General features: G+C 41.8%; 1 protein-coding gene across 10 annotated transcripts in view; it reads left to right on the forward strand.

Annotated features, from left to right (window-relative positions):
* Tlk (Tousled-like kinase) overlaps positions 1 to 12,434 on the forward strand; it is an 883,856-nt gene that overhangs the window by 644,109 nt on the left and 227,313 nt on the right. For all 10 annotated transcript variants that reach the window (XM_067146736.2, XM_067146743.2, XM_067146741.2 and 7 more), the window contains one exon: positions 10,499 to 10,746. In XM_067146736.2, the coding sequence (XP_067002837.1) occupies positions 10,499 to 10,746 (248 nt within the window). The remainder of the gene's footprint in view (positions 1 to 10,498; positions 10,747 to 12,434) is intronic.

A 12,434-nucleotide genomic window follows, 5' to 3' on the forward strand; every position in this document is an offset into this window, starting at 1 on the left:
CATAAAGTCAGAGAAAGTCAGGGGGAAAAAAATTGGTAAGGGAAAGTAAGGGAAAAATATTTAAAAAATCTGGAAAGTTATGGAAATCTTCCCCAATGATGGATTTGAGGGGATAATTTTAGGCTCTAGTCTGTTGTAACCCAGGCTATTGTAGCATTTCTTTTTCAGGTATTTTTTCAAAAGAAGTGCATAACAAATCTACAATTTTTATTATGCCCTTATGTCATTTCTTTCAACCATTTTTAGGTTATTCTTTTTTTAATTTATGTTGTAGGATGCTTTCTTGAAACTCATGATAATGGCTAACAAGCAGTGTATATTTAATAAACTTTGGATGGACAGTGAAGTGTTTTCTGAACTGAGTGGTAGGTTGGTCATATTGGTAAATGATGCAATGTAAAGTGTGTTGTAAATCATTCAAACTTAATAATATGGGTAAACAAGCAGTCACGTCTCATGCTAAAGGACCTACCCATATAAAATACATGGAAGCTAAGTCTTCCTAGCCAACAATGTCTTTCTTTGCAAACAATACCTCTACTCCATCTCTACTTGAAGATACGGAGCCAAGAGTTAGCACTACATTCACAGCTACAAAGGAATTAGCAGTGCCAGGAAGAAGTCAAAATGATCAAAACCGACTTTCAGCCTATTAGGTCTTGTTACGTACATTTAGTACGTGTTGAGATGTTAAGTACAAAGCAAAAATGGCCAACTGGACACCAGTGAGATCCGAACCCACAACCTCCCACTGGTGTCCGGTTGGCCATTTTTGTTCTGTACTTAACATCTGTGCAACACGTATTAAATGTACGCAACACGACCTAATAAGTTGAAAGTCGGTTTCGATTACAGTACGGTCGTGAAAATTCAATATTCAAGTCAAAATGAGTTTAAAGACTTTCAGTGTGAATAAAGATAATGATATATCAATTGAAGCCATTTGGGCTCTCCTGGTTGTCACTGGAAAGATGTTTTTCAGTTCTTGTGATGAAACCTCTGCAGCATTCAAAACTGTGTTCCCAGACAGTAAAATTGTTGAAAACTTTACTAAGGATAAGGCTATGGCTTCCTATGTTATAAATAATGGATTAGCCCTATATTTTAAAGAAAGTTTGCGAAATGACTTAAAACAGTGCTCTGACTACGTTGTTTGTTTTGATGAATCATTAGACAAAGACAAGGACCTGAAGCAAAAAATGGAGTGGCCATCATACTTAGAAGAGAAATCCAAGAATATCTGGAATATACAAAGTACGTCAGCAATAGGATGATGATGATGAGACTCCAGTTTGAAAATGGCGTGAAAGATCTATTTCAGTTGTGTGCCCCACAAACTGGTTGCATAGATGAACATCTAGAGGACTTCTTAGAGGAAGTGGACAGATAGAAGATAAGGAAGTACTATTGATAGGAGATCTAAATGCACAAGTTGGAATGGAAAGACAAGGAAAGGAAGATGTTGTAGGGCCCTTTGGATATGGAAATGTAAATCCAGAAGGCGAGTTGTTGGTGGATTTTTGCATGAGGAATCAAATGATTGTTGGAAACACCTGGTTTAGGAAGAAGAACAGTCAGAAGATTACAAGGTATGGCTGGGGAGACAGACGAACAAAGACCATGATTGATTATATAATCATAGAGAAAGAACACCGGAAGAACCTTGTAGATGTAACAGCCATGCCTGAAGAAGCCTTTGGTGGAGATCATAGAGTTGTGATAGGAAAATTGAAAGTTGGAAAGATTGAAAAACCCCAATTAAGAAGAGAGAAAAGAATTAAAAGTATGGAAGTTGAAGGAGAAAAGCATACAAGAAGAATTTCAAAGGGGTTGGTACCCGGGACAGAGGTGAGGAATGTTGAAGAGGAATGGAAAAGATTTAAGGAAGCACTGGTTGGGTGTGCAGAAAAGGTGTGTGGTAGAACATCAGGAAATGTGAAAGACACTGGTGGAATGATAGGGTAAAGATTAAAGTGAAGGAAACAAAAATGGCATGGAAAGCATGGAAAACATCTAAGACTGAAGAAAGTAGAAGAAAATATGTGGAGGCAAAGAATTTGGCCAAGAAAGTAGTGGAGGAAGAAAAGAGGAAAAGCTGGGCCTTATTCACACAGACATTGAGAGGTGATACGCAGGGCAGCAAGAAATTACTGTATGGTATCTTAAGAAACAAAAAGAGAGATCAAGTAAACACCAGATTTGTGAAGGATGAAGGTGGCATAATTTTAACAAAGCCAGAAGAAACAAGAAATAGATGGAGAGAGTATTTTCAGAATCTGCTGAACATAAGAACGGATGACAGTCATTCAATGGACGACCAGGAAAGGCAATTAGTTGACGAAGAAATGGATAAAGAAATTACAATGAATGAAATTGAAATGGCAGTAAGAAAGATGAAGAATGGAAAAACTGCTGGAATAGATGAAATTTCAGTGGAGATGATAAAGGCAGCTGGAGCTTTAGGCCTGCAGTGGACATATCGGGTTTTCAGGAATGTCTGGGAGAATAAGGAGGTCCCTGAGGATTGGCAAAAAGGAATAATCATCCCAATTTTCAAGAAAGGTGATAAGAAAGTTTTGAAGAACTACAGGGGAATTACTCTAATATCCCATGTTGCTAAGATAATGGAAAGGATACTGGAAAGTAGAATAAGGTTTAGGGTTGAGAAGCAGAAACAGGAAAATCAGTTTGGTTTCAGAAGTGGAAGGTCAACAATAGAGCCCATTTTCATTATGAGACAACTAATGGAAAAGCATTGGGAGTACGGGAATGATATGGTGATGACATTCATTGATATTGAAAAGGCATATGGCAGTGTCCCTAGGACGAAAGTTTGGGGCAGTCTGGTGCAAAAAGGAATTGGACAGGGATTAATAAAAATGATCATGGCATTGTATAAGGAATGTTGTAGTTGCGTGCAAACACAAGTTAGCAGGACAAGTTGGTTCAAAATAACTAGTGGGCTGAAACAGGGAAGTGTTCTATCACCAATCCTGTTTACTATAGTAATGGATGACATCATGAGAACAGCAAAAGCAGCATATGGAGGAAGAGGAATGAACATGATGTTTTTTGCAGATGATATTGTGATTTGGGGAGAAGACGACAGGAAGGTTCAAGAACAGTTGAATGTGGTGAATGGGAAGATTGAAGAATGTGGATTGAAAATAAGTATAGAAAAGAGTAAAACTCTTGTTATGACTAGAGGGGAGAAAGAAGGGAAAGGTCAGATTAGACTTGCAGACAAGCCCCTGGAAGTAGTGGAAACGTTTAAATACCTGGGGAGTGAATTAATGGAGAATGCTCGACTGGATGCTGAGATTAGTAAAAGGATTCAAGCTGGAAGTTGTTTCTGTCAAAGTGTAAGAAATATATTATGGGACAAAGATGTGCCAATGGCAGCAAAGGATACTATGTACAAGATGAATTACGTACCCATAACAACTTACGGAGCAGAAACTTGGACAATGACACAGAAGTATGAGAGTCGAATACAGGCAGCCGAAATGAAATTCTTGAGGAGTATGATACAGAAGAGTAGAAGAGACAAAATAAGGAATGAGAAAATCCGGGAAGAAATTGGAGTGGAAAAAATGAATGATAGAATAGAGAAGAGCCGACTAAGATGGTTTGGGCACATAAAGCGAATGAGCGACGAAAGAATGCCAAAAAAGGTGATGGAAATGCAAATCCAAGGAAGGAGAGGCCGTGGACGACCACGATTGAGATGGAAGGATACCATCCAACGCAGCATTATAGAAAGAAACCTGGACTGGGACACAGTGTTGGGGGAGGAGTGGGGGAAAGACCGAAGCAAGTGGAGAGGAACCATATTTGCCCCTACCCGGCTACAGCTGGATAAAGGGCAATGATGATGATGGTGATGATTAGACAAATTTGTCCAGGGAGGACAAATGGACTTGTGTGTAAGGTTTAGGGATGTAAATCTTCAAAAAGTTGCAACAAGGTATTGGAATAGTGTATGTTTAGGCAGGGCAGAGATAGATGAATGGGTGAGACCTGCCTTCGCAGGGCTCCACACGTAGGTCTGTGAAGACCCTTTGTGTCCCTCAAATGGGTTTGCCTAGTCCAGCCCTAGTGCTCCTATAAAGGATACCAGTGTCCGGAAGTTGGCATTCCTGATGTCTTCCAGGCTCACGAAATGTGAGCCAAGATATCGATGTGTAGTGTCAGTGCGAGGCTCTTGCAAGCACAACACATGCGCGGAGGTCTCTTCCTCCCTACCGCATCTTCTACACATCAGATCCTGACTGATTTTCATGATGTGTAGGTGTCTCTGTAAGGTATTGTGGCCTGTCAACAGTTCAACTACCATTTGCATTCTGGTCCTATTCAAATTTATCAGGACCTTTTTATAACTTTGGCTAGGCCCTTCGATAAGCTTACGTGCTTCCCTTGCTATGGTTAACCTCTTCCAAATGTCTAAGTGAGACTGGTTTGTCCATTGGGGCATTACCAGTTTCACGCTTTGGAGTGACACTCCCAGGAAAGGCTCTGGTCCTATGAAAGGACCTTTAGAGCCTTGTTTCGCTAGTTTGTCAGCTTCTTCATTTCCACTGATACCTGCGTGCCCAGGAACCCATAAGAGGGTAACTGAGCTAAGTTCACACAGCTGATCTAACATCCTTTGGCATTCCCATACCATTTTTGATGTTGTTCTAACTGTGCATAGTGCTTTTAACGCTGCTTGGCTATCACTGCAAATGGTGATGCATGTTCTATGTCCAGGCATGTTCCATGCACAGGCCAGTATTGCATATACTTTGGCCTGGAAAACAGTAGCATATTTACCCATGGGAAGGGAGAGCCTTGTCTTAGGACCCCAGTGCCTGTGCCCGTCTCTGTCCGCGAGCCATCTGTGTACCATGTACAGCCCCCAGACCTAAGACAGGCCCCAGCATCCGCGGCCCACTCCTCCCTTGTGGGTATCACCACTGTGAACTTATAATTCAGATTAAAACTAGGCTTCATCAGGTCCCCGATCATCATTGTCGTAGGGCAGGTCTGGTGAAGCCTTGTAAGAATAGAGGCATGTCCTCCTTTCGGATTCTTGAAGGACCATCCTCCGAGTGACCAGAGGCAGTAAGCACTCATTCCCGCTATTTCCTTAACATATAAATGTAAGGCGGGAAGACCTAGGATGGCCTCCATTGCACATAATGGTGTCGTATCCAGTGCCCCTGTTATTCCTAGACACGCAAGTCTTTGGACACTGTTTAACTTGGTGGTCACAGTTTTACTCTCCGAACCTGGCTGCCAGACTAAAGATGCGAAGGTGATCGTGGGCCATACAATAGAAATATAGAGCCACTGGACCACCTTAGTCCTAGGCCCCAAGTCTTTCCGACGGCCCTGTGACAGGCCCACATAATCTTGCGAGCCTTATCCACCTTATGATCTATATGTTTCTTCCAACTCAGTCTTGCCTCAAGGATTACCCCTAGGTACTTAACTGAGGTTGTCTTAACTAATTTTTTCCCAAATAGGAAAGGCTCTGACAGTCCGTCTAGCCTCCACCTGGTAAATACCATGAGCTCCGTCTTGTCAGGATTAACCGACAAGTCTGTGTCGTGGCACCATCTTTCCACCCTACGTAGGGAGCTCTGTATGAGCTCCGAAACCGTACTGGGGAAATTTCCCGCCGCCATCAAGCTAATGTCATGTGCATAGCCTTGGGCGTAAATTCCTCCAACATTTAACCTGGTAAGTAGTTCATCCACTACCAGACACCATAATGTTGGTGATAATACTCCTCCCTGTAGACAACCCCTGTCTATATTAGCTCTCAACATTACTGCGTTGAGGGTAAACAGAACTTGATGGCCCTGCAGTGAGCTCATAATCCATTTTATGAGCATCCTGCTCACTCTTCTCTCTATACTAAGTTCTATGGAGCCCATAAAGATGTGTAATTAAAGGCCTCTTCTATATCTAGGAATACCACCATAGCAAGTTGTTGCTGTTCCAAGGCACTCTCCAGCCTAGAAACTAGCTGGTGTAGTGCCGTCTCAACCGACTTCCCTGGTTGGTATGCATGTTGATGAGGATGCAGGGGAAAGTCTCTTAATACTTTCTCCCTGATATGTCTATCCACCAGTCTTTCCAAAGTCTTAAGAAGAAAAGACGTTAGACTAATGGGTCTATAATCCTTAGGTCTAGTATATGAAGACCTTCCAGGTTTAGGTATATACACTACCTTCGCCTGACGCCACGAGGAGTACACATACCCCATAGTGAGACAGGCTCTAAAAATTCTGACCAGGTATGGTATAAGGACCGGCGCCCACTTCCTGGAGAAGTGCCGGGAAGATCCCATCCATTCCTGGGCTTTAATAAGGGGCAAACGATTCTAATGCCCACTTCACCCTTCTTGGGGTAACAATCTCTGCGGCTTCCTTCCAGCCACTTCTATTGGGTCTGAAGGATCCGCTCGATTCTACTTCATTATTTGCGACTACTGAACCTGGAAAGTGGGCATCAAGCAATAAGCTCAGGGTCTCCCCCTCTGTGGATGTATATCCACCCGAAGGTGACTCCAGTGAGCCCAGCCTTGCCCTTCCATCCAAGGTTAGAATTCTATGAAGCCTTGCCGCTTCATGTTGACTCTCGATGGAGTGACAAAACTGTCTCCAAGATTTCTTAGAAGCCTTTTTGACTTCTGACTTGTACTTCCTTGTGATTCTTTATAAGAATCTAAGACTTTCTTGATCCTGAAGTTCCCTGTATTTATTCCAGAGCCTTCATGTGTTTCTCCTCAGGTGTTCAAGATAACTGTTCCACTTGAAGCTTCCTGTTACTCTTTTTGCCTTAACGACTGGGCAGTTTAATTCATAAGAGGTAACTAGTGTCTGTGTGAGAAAACTCACACTGAGCTCCAGCTCCTCTTTGTTCTTAATTATATTTGAGGGTCCTCCTTCCAGTCCCCTCCTCACGTCCTCCCTAAAAGACGTCCAATTGGTTCGTCTAGGGTTTCTGTAAGATGGGATCTCGAAGGAGCCCTCTATATGAAACACTTTGTGTCTATGATCTGACAAGGAAGGCTCCAAAGAAACTTTCCAGTCTTTAAATTCCTGTATGATTCCCATGGAACCCAGGGTAAGATCTATGATCCCCTCACTCCTATTATTGATGAAGGTAGGGGTATCACCTATGTTCATGATGTCAAGATCAGTTGTACATAGATATTCTATGAAATGCGCTCCTCTACGGTTTGTGTGTTTACTTCCCGAAATGCTATGATGACCATTGGCGTCACAACCTACTATGAGGTTAAGTCCTTGTCTCCTACAGTATATCACCAGTCTCTTGAACTCCTCCAGCAGGGGTGGAGATTCAGAGTCTCCTGGGAAATATGCCGAACAGACAACCAGATCTCTTGGCTGTCCACCCTCTTCATATTTCACTAGAACTGCTACAAGGTCTCTAGTAATGAAGCCCGGTATAGCCCAAGCGTTATGATCCTTAACTAGTATGCATGTTCTAGGCTTCTCCTCCGCCACTTCACTGAATAGAGTGAAACCTGCACATTTTAGTCCCATGATATGCCCGTGTCTAAGCCAGGGTTCTTGTATCAGGGCGACCGAAAACCTGCCTTTGTGGATACTTCTTATAAGTACCCTAGAGGCCACTATACAATGTTGTATGTTTGCTTGTATGAAAGTAATCATTCCTTACTTTCATGCAATACTTTACCTTATGCAGTCTCTGGAACATGCAGCTCCATCTTCAGCGATGAATCCTGTAGTTTGGCTGGCCCCGGCTCTAGCCCAGGCTCCCGCTCTTCACCCCTGTTGGTCTCAGTGTTGTCTGTGGTGGGGTTGGTCCTCTGCTTGTCATGTTTGCCCTCCACCAGGATGAAGGTAGCATCATGCACCCCGCAGAAGATCTTCCCCACCACTTTTTCCACATCTCTGGAGTCCATGCTGACCACAAGGCGGACACCTCTCTTCTCCACCTTGCGGTCGTAGACTCTCCAGCTGTTGGGATTTAAGCCATGGTTCTGGCATGCCATTCTTCCCAAAAGGACGTTGTTGTCCTTTGGTTGTCCTGGTATCCAGACCATGACTCTCTTATAGGAAAGGAGTTTATCCATGCCCACAGTTGTGTGCCTGGCTCCTTCCCACGGTTGCATGTCTGTAACAAGGCTAGAAAGCCATGCTACAGTCTCGTTCTCTGCGATAATGATGGCCGCACCTCTCGACATCCACAGATTCCACCTGTTTCTCAGTTAGCTGCTGGTCAGGATATCCTACTGGCACTATGGCCATCCTGATCCCAGCTTTAGCTATCCTGGCATATTCCACCTTGGGTTTATTTGTGGGCCTGCCGATCTTCTTCTGGGGTTGCCCCCAACAGAAGTCGTTTCCCCAGTGGCATCCTGGTGGGTGGAGTCCTCTGTTCCCTAGAAGCAGAGCCCTTTTCAGGTTCCCGCCTCTTGTGGCCATCGGATCTCTGCCACTGTCGTCGCTGTCGTGGCAGTAGAAGGCCTCTCAGCTCCAGGAGTTAACCCCGTTTTGGCCTGCTCCCAGGCTTTTAAAGCCTTTTTATACCTCCTCTTCTCAGTGCCGGAGCGCTGTGTTTTCTTCTTCTGGACCAGAAGATTGCCCACCTCTAGAGTGAGCTCTCTTACTGTCGAGGTCGTACTATCTGAGGGTATCTCCGAAGAGTCCCTATCGGTTGTTGTTGAACTAGTATTTCTCTCGGAGGCCCCAGAGGAGCTCTCCGGTTCTTGGGTGGCTACGGTACTCATGTAAGTCCCACGAGTAGCTTAGGGAAATATAATGTCCGTCCAGGCAGAGCCCCGCTTAACTTCGAGAGGGTGCCAAGTATCTCGAAGGCTTCATTCAAGACACATCTCCCATGTGCCATGCACCCCATCGGCACGGGTCGCGTTACACCTTAGGGTTGGGTGGTGCTTTCCTTCCTCCTTGTATACCGAATGGTTACCCAAAAGGACTCCATTCAGCATCGCAAGAAAGGAGCTACTAGTCCCCCTCACCACGCAGAGGATCTTCAATTGAAGAGGGTAACCAAGGTTATCCCCCTACAATTGTAGAAGCACACACGAGGGGGTTAGGCAGGGCAACTGTGGATCACTTGTTAGATGGTTTTTACATGGACTCTCCTTACCTTTAGGCAATATTTTGGAAGTCTCGATGGATGGGTGAAATGTTAACCTCAGTTTTATTAAGAACCTTGAAAATCATTTGCAAGTGCTAAACCCCGAGGCCAAATCTCTTCTTGATATAGGCATATGCGGTTTGCATACAGTGAATTGAGCCATGAAAACTGGTATCTCCAAAATTGAATGGGGCCTTTTTAATTTTTTCAGATCTCTACACAATTTTTTCAAAGATAGCCCTGCTCAACGTGCTAAATATACAGGCATAACAGCAAGCATTCCCTTACAAGTTCACTGCAATAAGATGGTTGGAAAATGGGTGCTGTGTTGATCAATTACGATTTCATTGAAAAATCTGTTACGAGTACACTGAAAAAAAAAAAAAAAAAAAGAGAGAATCAAAAACCTTCAATATTTTCGAGAATCTGTGAAGAATCCACTACTTAGGGCTAAATTAAGTGCTTTTAGAAGTCTTTCGCCTTTCATCAGAAGTTTTCAAAGTCAGAAAATTATGGTGTATATGACTGATTTGTCTTCAAATTTGAAAACCGTTTTGAATATAGACCCAGACTGACCAGAATTCATTATATTCACCTATATTAGAAATGCAGTTAATTGCTTTTGATCTCAAGAGTGCTCCAAATCCACATGAAATAGTATTAGATTGCTGTGGTAAAATAATTTTATTTTCATATTTGAATTAATAACTTAGTTGTACTTTGTTCCTTGGAAATAAGATAAAGGTTTATGTTAGGCCTCCATGTTACCATTAAACAATTTGTTTATATATATAAAGTGCCTATCATTGTAATTGTTTCTCCATAAATAATTGAAAGGAAAAAAAAAGTAAGTGGAGAGGGAATGGTGGAGGCTGGAATTTCCTTTTTTGTTCCTTTAAAACATGCTGTTCGGCGAATTAACTTGTTGCTCAGTTTTCGTGAGTCAGGGAAATTTTTCTTAGTTGGTCAGGGAAAGTTAGGGAAACTTGAGAGAACTTTTCTGTGGCTCTTTGGCCAAATAATCGGCATTGTGGGCTGTGGTTCAGTGGGTCTCAGTGTAATTTCCTGGACAAGTCAGGAATTTTAACTGCTTCTAGTTCATTCATTTGTCGCGGGGACTGGGTATTGGCGTCTGTCTCAATACACACTCCACAGCAACATCTCTCCACATGGGGTTGGATTCAGAAAGGGAATTCAACTTCAAAACAATAGTGTGCTAAGCAGTCTCAACCAATTAATGATTTTTGTTTGTGTCTTACATGAGTATAGTAATGAATTGTAATGTTTGCTGGCATGTATCATACCATGTTAGTTCAATATTCAATCTGTTGAATATAATACAATTTTAATTTTACAGTCTCTGGATGAATTACGGCATCAGTTGGCAGCGCAGCAAAAAGCCATGGAACAGCATAAGTCACATATTAACAAATGCATAGATGTGGTGAAGAAGTTGCTCAAAGAAAAATCCAATATAGAGAAGAAGGAAGCACGACAAAAATGTATGCAGAACAGGCTACGGTTAGGCCAGTTTGTTACGCAAAGGGTGGGTGCGACGTTCCAGGAGAATTGGACTGATGGTTATGCCTTTCAGGAACTTGCGAGGTAATTTTTAAAATGTTTTATGCTTGCCTGTTTGTGTATTGCATTTCTTTTGCGGTGCCTTTTTTCAAGATCACAAACAGGAGATAGTGAGTGTGTGTGTTGTGAAGTTGGTTCTTTCTAAAGTGTGAAGATTCAGTTATCCTTTATTTTGAAGAATAGAACAATAGAAGAGATGTCGTCCTCTTTCCCCAGATTACAAGAATACTGGTATGTTAACAGTAAGCCACGAAGTGATTACTGTATACAGCTGATCATGTGCAGCACCACGTGCAGTGCAGTGTGGTGATGAAATTTGATAGGAAAGAAGATGATGTGGTAAAGATTAATAGAAGAGTAAGTGAGAACCTGTCATAATCTTGAAGAATTCCATTTTCAATCTCTTGTGCAGTACGGGCTATAAAATTTTGACTTGGCTGTGGTACAAAAGTGGAAAACATCAAAATGCAGTAATATTGGGTGGAATTATTGAATATCGTATTTGGTATTTCAGTATTATTGAGTTGAACAAATCATATGTGGAATACAGGCAATCATAATTTTTTTAAATCTATCAAGTCAAATATCTAAGAGTTTAATGTACAGGTTCGTAGCAAGGAGTAGCTTTCGATTGCTACCAGGTGGGTGATAGCATCGGTTTTCTGACGGCGGTACAACAGATGACTGAGTGGAGTATTTTATTGGTTATTGTTTGGTTACATCTGCAACATTTTCAGTGAAAAGAATGTGGCTTGTTTTTCAGTCTACTGCCAAGCATGTTGTGTACAAGAGGGGGAAAAAGTATTGCTCTAGTAATAATACTGGCTGCTATTTCTCAGAACTCTTCAGTTTCCAACAAATGTGGTCAAGAAGAAGTTTTTAAAGGTTTAGGTGTAACCAGGTGAGTTAAGACTTGGCTCAGTGATTGTTGGGAAGGAAGCTCAAGATCATACAACATATTTGTTTATAGTTTCTCTCTCTTAATTTTGGTTATATTTATATAGAAGACCATAATTTAAATTAGAAGTCAATTTGCATGGCACTATTTTAACCATACTGATACAGATGTTCCTTTCTGATGAACAAGGTAACGTTGGGTTCACATTTCAAGTGAATCTTGTATTTTGAACTCAGTGAATTTGTAGAATATAAAGCCAGAAACTTCACCTAAAGTATTCCTCACTTTTCGATGTAGAACTTGCTTTTCTGGTGCTGAATAGAACAAACGTTCTTGTTCCAATGATCAAGTTAATTTTTTTTTTAAATCATCAAAACACACTTCTCCACATGGCATACTAAAAATGATCAAAAGTGTATCATCTTAGCGGATGCATCAACTTGGGAGCTATTCCATTGAGCGAGTGTGCTTCATGGAAACTGTAACTTCTAAGGCAAGTAACTTATCTTTGAATTGTATTCTGTTTGTGTTGATAGATCTTTCTTAAAAGATTTCAGTGGTATCGACTACAGGCTATTACTGGGTTCCTGCTGAAGATGGATCAGAAAATGATTTGGAGATTGCCAATTGAGAAGTACAAATTATTTGGCTGACCAGAATGAAGTGCTGAAGAAACAATGACTAGGAAAAAAAGGGTTCCCAATGTCTTTAAAGGATTCTTATAACACATTTTGGCTTAAAAAATTACATCACATGATAATTGTAACATTATGACAGCAAAGAACAAAGTTTGGTTTTCTCAGTTTCTCCTGAT

The sequence above is a fragment of the Anabrus simplex genome, chromosome 5, assembly GCF_040414725.1.
Source record: "Anabrus simplex isolate iqAnaSimp1 chromosome 5, ASM4041472v1, whole genome shotgun sequence".
In the NCBI taxonomy this organism is placed as follows: domain Eukaryota; kingdom Metazoa; phylum Arthropoda; class Insecta; order Orthoptera; family Tettigoniidae; genus Anabrus; species Anabrus simplex.